The sequence below is a fragment of the Crocuta crocuta genome, unplaced genomic scaffold (assembly GCF_008692635.1).
Source record: "Crocuta crocuta isolate KB4526 unplaced genomic scaffold, BGI_CrCroc_1.0 scaffold197, whole genome shotgun sequence".
NCBI lineage: Eukaryota > Metazoa > Chordata > Mammalia > Carnivora > Hyaenidae > Crocuta > Crocuta crocuta.
This window is the reverse complement of record NW_027532002.1, coordinates 12,469,798-12,476,768: the sequence shown is the minus strand read 5'-3', so window position 1 is coordinate 12,476,768 and position 6,971 is coordinate 12,469,798. Positions and strand designations below refer to the sequence as shown.

At 44.8% G+C, this 6,971-nt stretch overlaps 1 protein-coding gene across 1 annotated transcript in view; it reads left to right on the top strand.

Annotated features, from left to right (window-relative positions):
* The first annotated feature begins 3,897 nt into the window (after nucleotides 1–3,897).
* The window catches only part of GPNMB (glycoprotein nmb), a 27,946-nt gene continuing 24,872 nt past the window's right edge, over nucleotides 3,898–6,971 (top strand). The window contains exon 1 of the mRNA XM_077775368.1: nucleotides 3,898–4,073. Within this exon, the coding sequence (XP_077631494.1) occupies nucleotides 4,004–4,073 (70 nt within the window). The 5' untranslated portion in view covers nucleotides 3,898–4,003. The remainder of the gene's footprint in view (nucleotides 4,074–6,971) is intronic.

Sequence of the window (6,971 nt, the reverse complement as noted above, 5' to 3'; positions counted from 1 at the left end):
GGTCAAAATTCCTTTTTATTTCTCTTCTAGCTTCTTCTTTCTTGGGCTTACAATCACTCTCTAGTGAATGAGTGCAATGCACTTGCTCCAGTATGCTGAAACATTTCTAGATAATCCTAATTATCATAAAAGTGGAAACCAAGTTTCCTTTCAGATTTCTATTTTGGCCCCCTCCTTCCTTTCTCTTTCTATAGATCTATTCTATTTCTCCCCTCTCTGTCCCACTGTTCTGTGGGCACCAAAGGTAGAAAGGAAAGGAGCCCATTTATCTTTGCTACTGCATTCACATAACAAACTTTTGTCTTACTCTCGTTACACTAAAAATACAGAGAAATGAGGACTTCAATAGTGTGATAATCCACATGTTTCTAAACCCACATGTTTCTATAGCCCTTTTTCTTTTCAAATGGGCCCTGTAACTCCATAGAAGAGTCATGTCAAAAAACGTTTGCCACCAACACTCAAGAAAAAAAAACCCTTTGGCTGAATTGAGTAGCCAATTCCTTCAGGTGCAAAATCAGGCCAAAAATACAACAGCCATTGATGCTTTGTGACTGCAGAAGTGACCAGAAAAGAAGGCATTGACTTGGTGATTCGTTTTCTCCTCTTTCTCTGAAGATCTAGAAAAAGTATTTTGGTGGAAGAGTAATTTCAAAACTCAGTAAACCTGGAAACAAAGGAGTTTAATTACTTATTCATGTGGAGAGAAGCCAGACAGGAGGGACCAAAGAAGTAGACACTAAACAGAAGTCTCTGAGTCATTTGTTAATACTTAAATCTGAAAACCATGACTCTGATTATAACATGTTAAAAAGCCCACATTAGGACAAGGCAATCACATGAGACTTCTCTCTCTCTCTGAACTGATTCCTTTATCTTTAGTTTATTCTTGCCTTTCTGCTCTGCCAAATATCAAAGCCTTTGTTTCAACAAGTCTCATAATCTTTGAGAAGTACTTCCCATGACTGCTCTCATCACAAACTCTTCTTCATAAAAAGAATTTTTGTTAAGTCACCTGTTGTATAACTGTGATAAACAGAATAATGGCCCCCAAAGATGTCTACATCCTAATCCCTGGAATTTGTGAATACATTATATGGCAAGGGGGAATGAAGATTGAAGATGGAATTAAAGTTGCTAATCAACTGATTTTAAGACAAGGCAAGTAACCTGGATTATCCAGGTGAGTTCAATGTAATCATAAGTTCCCTTCTAAGAGAAGAAGGAAGGAGAATCAGTGTCAGAATGATTCCATGTGAGAAAGACTGGCTGCTGCTGGCTTTAAAGATGGAAGAGAGTTGTGAACCAGGATAAAAGGGTGGCCTCTTGAAGCCGGAAAAGGTGAGAAAACAGATTCTTCACTAGAGTTTCCCTACTGACACTTTGATTTGGACCCAGTGAGACCTGTTTCAGAAGTCTGACTTCCGGAAGGTAAGATAACAGAGTCATGTTGTTTTAACCTAAGTTTCTGTAGTTTGTTACAGTGACAATTTATAAACAAAAGTTTATAAGAGTTGGGGAGAAAAAGACCTTAATTTTTCTTACTTAAAAACACCAGTTTGAACAGAGAATTTAAGTTTACTTATTGTGAGAGAGAGAGAAGAGCCCTGAGTGCAAGTGGGGGAGGGGCTGAGAAGAGAAAGGGCGAGAGGGAGAATCCCATGCAGGCTCTGCTGACAGCACAGAGCCAGATGCAGGGCTCCATCTCAGGAAGATCACAACCTGAGCAAGATAATGAGCTGAGCCAGAATTGAGAGTCGGACGCTCAACCGACTGAGCCACCTAGGCAACCCTGAACTAAGAAATTTCTAGAATTAAAAGTGTTAACTCCCTATGGCCTGCCACTACCCACATCCCCTTCAGGTGGCTGCTGGGGTCGTTACTGCTTGGGGGCTACTCCTCAGGTTAGGACTGTGGCCACCACGAGGGGCATCAGGAACCAGGACCCTTAGAGGCAATTTAGTACATTCTCCAAAGCTGGCTGTTTTCCCAGCATGGTTTCCAAACAGAATAATCATGTTGTTGATACCAAGTAACTGAGATGGTTCCCTTCCTTCAATGAACTAAACTTAATTCACAATATGATTTTATTAAAAAACAAAACACTTGAGCAGCACCTGGGTGGCTCAGTTGGTTGAATGTCCGACTTTGGCTCAGGTCATGATCTCAAAGTTCATGAGTTCAAGCCCCTCATGGGACTCCCTGATGTCAGCGTGGAGCCTTCTTGGGATCCTCTGTCTTCCTCTCTCTTTGCTCCTCCCTCATTCACTCTGTCTTCTCTCTCTCAGAAATGAATAAACATTAAAAAATTTTTAATTAAAAAACACTTGAATATTTCTTTCCAAAATAATACTGTATCCTCAGCCTATGAAGTAAACTATTTGATATGTTGTCAGCTGTTGATAATCAAGGCACAGATGATCCATGGAATATGTAGTGCTTTGGAATGAACAACTAACTTCTGATTTCTCCTTCACCTTCTTACAACTGCCGTCGGTTTTACCTATTGCCGTCTGCCCTGGAAGGAGCAGGAAGGAGAGAAGACATGGAAGTAAACTGTGTCTGTCTCCCTATTAATTAAGGTTTTGTCGCAGAAGAGTTTGTCACTTCCAATTTAGTTAGCAACAGAAGTAGCTAATGTGGCCAAACATAAAAGCTAGAATTGTCGGTAACAAAGGGCAATAATAGTTAAATATCAACAGTAAGTTTTCCCTAAACTGAAAGGCCATTTTTATTATAAAAGTTGCACATGTTGGTTGGAAAAAGCAAACAGAACTATATAGATAATTCATATTAGATAAAATAAATACTTTTGCAGTTCATCTATTCATCCGTATTTGAAAATAGTTTTGTTTCAATCACGAATATGTTCCCCGGGATGGGATTTTTTTCTCTCCTCTTGGCTTCCAAGTATGCAAAAGGAGCTTTAAAGACCCAAGATGTGGCCTTAAGGTCGGGAGCTGGCCACACCTGCTTGGGGGCTTCAGTTTCTATTCCTTGTTAGCACAACTGAAACGTAAACTAACACCCCAAATTTTACCCTCCTGCTCACGAGGACTTTCATATGTACTGAAGATAGTCATGCAGATGTGACTTACACAAAGATCACATGTAGTCAAGTGTCCATGTTGCCACATTTTCTGCACATTCTATAACCAAAAGTGATTTGACTATATAAAACTCATGTTCCAAGCAAGCGTGTTTTTGCACTCCATACCTGCTCTCTATAACGTGAAATACACAGTACGTTTTACGCAGTTGGCCTCAGATGGTCCGACACATGAACGATTTGAGAGCAGCTACCAGAAATGATACAGGTTCTTTCAAAAGCTATATGGAATTGCACAGATCTCTTAAAATGGACTTTTAAGCATGTTTCTCAGCAACTGGAGGCCTGTGCAGCTGTTTTAAGAACCTTTTGGCATAACATATGCTATTATCCATATATGTCATCCCAGTTTCAAATGATTGAAGAGATAACTCCCCCAGTCATGTCTCCTCTTGGGGGAAGGGGATGTACAAGCACTGGTTAGCACTGGGCAGAGCTGGTCCTCTAAACTATAGCAAAAGCAGCACAACTGTGACATGGCCACCTGAGCTGGTGAATGACTCCGTAAAGGAATCATAGCAAGTTGATAATGAGGTTGGAGACTGAAATTTTGTTTGAAGGATATTAAAGCAGCATACATAGGAAAGAAGTCCCTCTAACTAGAAATGTGGAATCAAAACATTGAAATGGTGCACATCTGAAAAGAGAGAATAGATGCTAAGATTGAGTGAGTCAGAAGCACATGAGTTGTAAGAGCTTGAACTCCAGAGACCAGATCAGGCAAGACTGCTTAATACCATCACATGATCTGCCCTGAGGCGCCCTGTATTTAATTAAAATAAGGAGTGGGGCACAGCGGAGGCCAGAAGAGCACTGCTGTTCTTAGCGGGTGGAGCCAGGGGAATTTGTAAAAAAAACAACAACCTTGATTGCCTGGGTCTGTGAGAATTCAGCATGGAGTGTCTGTCTTGTCTGCTGGGATTTCTGCTTCTGGCTGCAAGATTACCTCTTGATGCCGCCAAACGTGAGTAACTGAGTTTCTGTGTTTAAGCTATTCTTTGTCTATCAACTAAAGTGATGGATTGTCTGAAGTATTGTCGTCTAAGCCAGAGGTGACTTCCTGAAGCTCCTCGGGAAGTTTTCGTGCTTCTTCATTTCTTCTGGAAACATTTGGGAATGTTGAAACCACCTCAAAATGATTCCAGCTCCAGTCTTTGCTCCGGCTCTTGGAAAGTAATAGCCACGCAGCCCCTCTCTTACGGAGCCTTTTTCCCCTTGCACTTGCCACCGTCTCTCTGGCTACACACAGGGAGGGTGGAGTTGTAAGGGGAACAGTCTCTGGCCTGAGAACAAAGCAATAGCACCCAACTGTAGCACTAAACTTGGTCTAGTTCTATCCAGTAGCAGAGGCCTCAAATGAAATGGGGCCCAAAATCGAGAGACTGGCTTGCTCACCCTCCCAGCCCAGAAGCTGTTGCTAGTCCTGTTGAGATTTTTTTTTTTCCCCACACACCTGCCGGAGCTTGCTGCCATTCGAGTCAGGTTACTTCGAGAAGAGCCGAAGCCCTGGGTCTCCATTCTAGTCCCACGTTTTCTAACAATGCTGAGGCCCAGGTCAATGAGAGCAGAATCTTCGGAGGTGGGCTTGGAGCCTCCTTGCTTAAAAAAGCTCCTCTTGGGGCGCCTGGGTGGCTTAGTCGGTTAGGCGTCCGACTTTCGCTTAGGTCATGATCTCGCGGTTCGTGGGTTCGAGCCCCGCATCGGGCTCTGTGCTGACTGCCAGCTCAGAGCCTGGAGCCTGTTTCGGTCTGTGACTCCCTCTCTCTCTGACCCTCCCCTGCTCACGCTGTGTCTCTCTCTCTCTCCTAGAAATAAATAAAACATTAAAAAAAAAATTAAAAAAAAAACAAACAACCTCCTCTTGTAATTGGAACACAAAGTCAAGGTTTCGGCCCGCTGTGCCTGTGTGCGGCCCGCTTGTCTGTCCAGGGGATGGGTGGTGATGCACCCCCCCCCTCCGCCCCCCGCCATGCTCCTGCAGGTAGTGTGCGGTGGGAGAGGGAAGTGAATTACACATCACCCACAAGGTCCACTACACCTCACTGCAACATTCACTGATGAAAAGTCCAGGAGTCCTTAGGTGCCTGGGTGGCTCTATGCTGATAGCTCAGAGTCTGGACCCTGCTTCAGGTTCTGTGTCTCCCTCTCTGCCTCTCTCCTGCTTGCACACATGCACTCTTAAAAATAAACATTTAAAAAACAAACACTTTAAAAGTCCAGGGATCCTGGGGCCCCTGGGTGGCTTAGTCAGTTAAGCGTCCAACTTTCGCTTAGGTCATGATCTCGCGGTTCGTGGGTTCGAGCCCCGCGTCGGGCTCTGTGCTGACTGCCAGCTCAGAGCCTGGAACCTGTTTCGGAGTCTGTGTCTCCCTCTCTGTCTGACTCTTCCCCTGCTCACGCTGTCTCTCTCTCTCCTAGGGGAAAAAAAAAAAAAGTCCAGGGATCCTGATTGTGCCAGACAATTCCATGGGGGATGGAGGTGGGGGAGGATGGGAGGCATAGAGAAGGGGCCAGGGTCTACCTCGTGACCCTGTGTAGCCGCTATGCGGCTGCTGCACTGACCTCACCCGTACTCCCCACAACCACCTCTGCGGGAGAGACGGGCCTTCCCCTGTTCAACAGGTGCGGGAATCAACAGCCCAGGTCTTGTTTTGTACCTGCTGAGCCCACCTGTGCTCAGGCAGGACCTGGATGCATGGGCGCCTAGCCCTCTTTTCAATCCTCTTCCCCTTGTGAGAAGGAAAAGTCTTTTATTTATTTTTTGGGGGGAAGGAAAAGTCTTTTAATTAGGTTGCAGCGTGGGATCCCAGCAGGAATGTTGAGTCAAGAGAGGAAGAGAGGCAACTGCCGGTACCCCGGGAGTGCAGGCGGGTTTCCCCAAGACTGGAGAAGCTCAGGAAGGGGTGAGTGTGAGAAGGGGCTGCTGGGACTGCAGGGCCCCCTGGGGTGAGGGCAAAGGGGCAGGAGCAGAGTGGCCAGAGGCACAGCACATTCTCCTAGNTCTGTGACGATCCTGTTTCCTAGACAAGGAACTTGGCCACAGAGAAGGCAAGTAACTTCCCCCAGGCTACACAGCAATTAAGAGGAAGAAAGCCCAAGCCAACCGTTCTCCTTCCTGCAGTTGGACAGACTTGGGTTCCCTACCAGCTGGGGGACTGGGCCACAAGTGACTTGGCAGCTTTGAGCTTTCATTTCCTCGTTTGCAAAAGTGATAATGGGGTTCTTGTGAGATTACTTAACAGAAGGTGCTTGGGGTAGGAGTCCTACAAGGTAGCAATTGTCTTCCCTCAGTGTAGCTCCTTGGAGCTACAGAATTCTGTAGACAGAATTCCCTGGAGTCTGCAATGGTAGGAGATAGAGGGACAGAGAAGTCGACAGTCAGTGGAGACCCTTTGCCTAATTCTAGCCTTCTTTCCACCAGTACTAATTTGTTCTCAGAGAAACAGATTAGCCTGCCTTAAATATTGGCTGTGGGTTTGAGAAGAGCCCCAACTTATTAGGCAAAATGTAACAAAACCCATCATTCCTGTCTTCACCTTGCCCTAGACTAAATACTCTGTCCAGAAAAAAACAAGGATGGGTAGAATTTACCATTGTATCAAACACCACGGGATTCTTTGCCCCTTTCCAATCATAGCTCTGGTAAAAAGGAGGCAAGAGTAGGTATGGATAAAGTTGTTAACAGCCAACCTGGCCACCACCTATCTGCTGGTAGAGCAGAGATTCTAGAGAGGAGAGAGAAAAGCCACAGGGATGCTGGTGGGATCTGTTTCCCTTCACTTCTATCCCTCTCTCCCCCACACACCTTTTTTTTTTTTTTTTTTTTTTTTTTTTTTTTTTTTTTTAATCTTTTTTTTTTTTG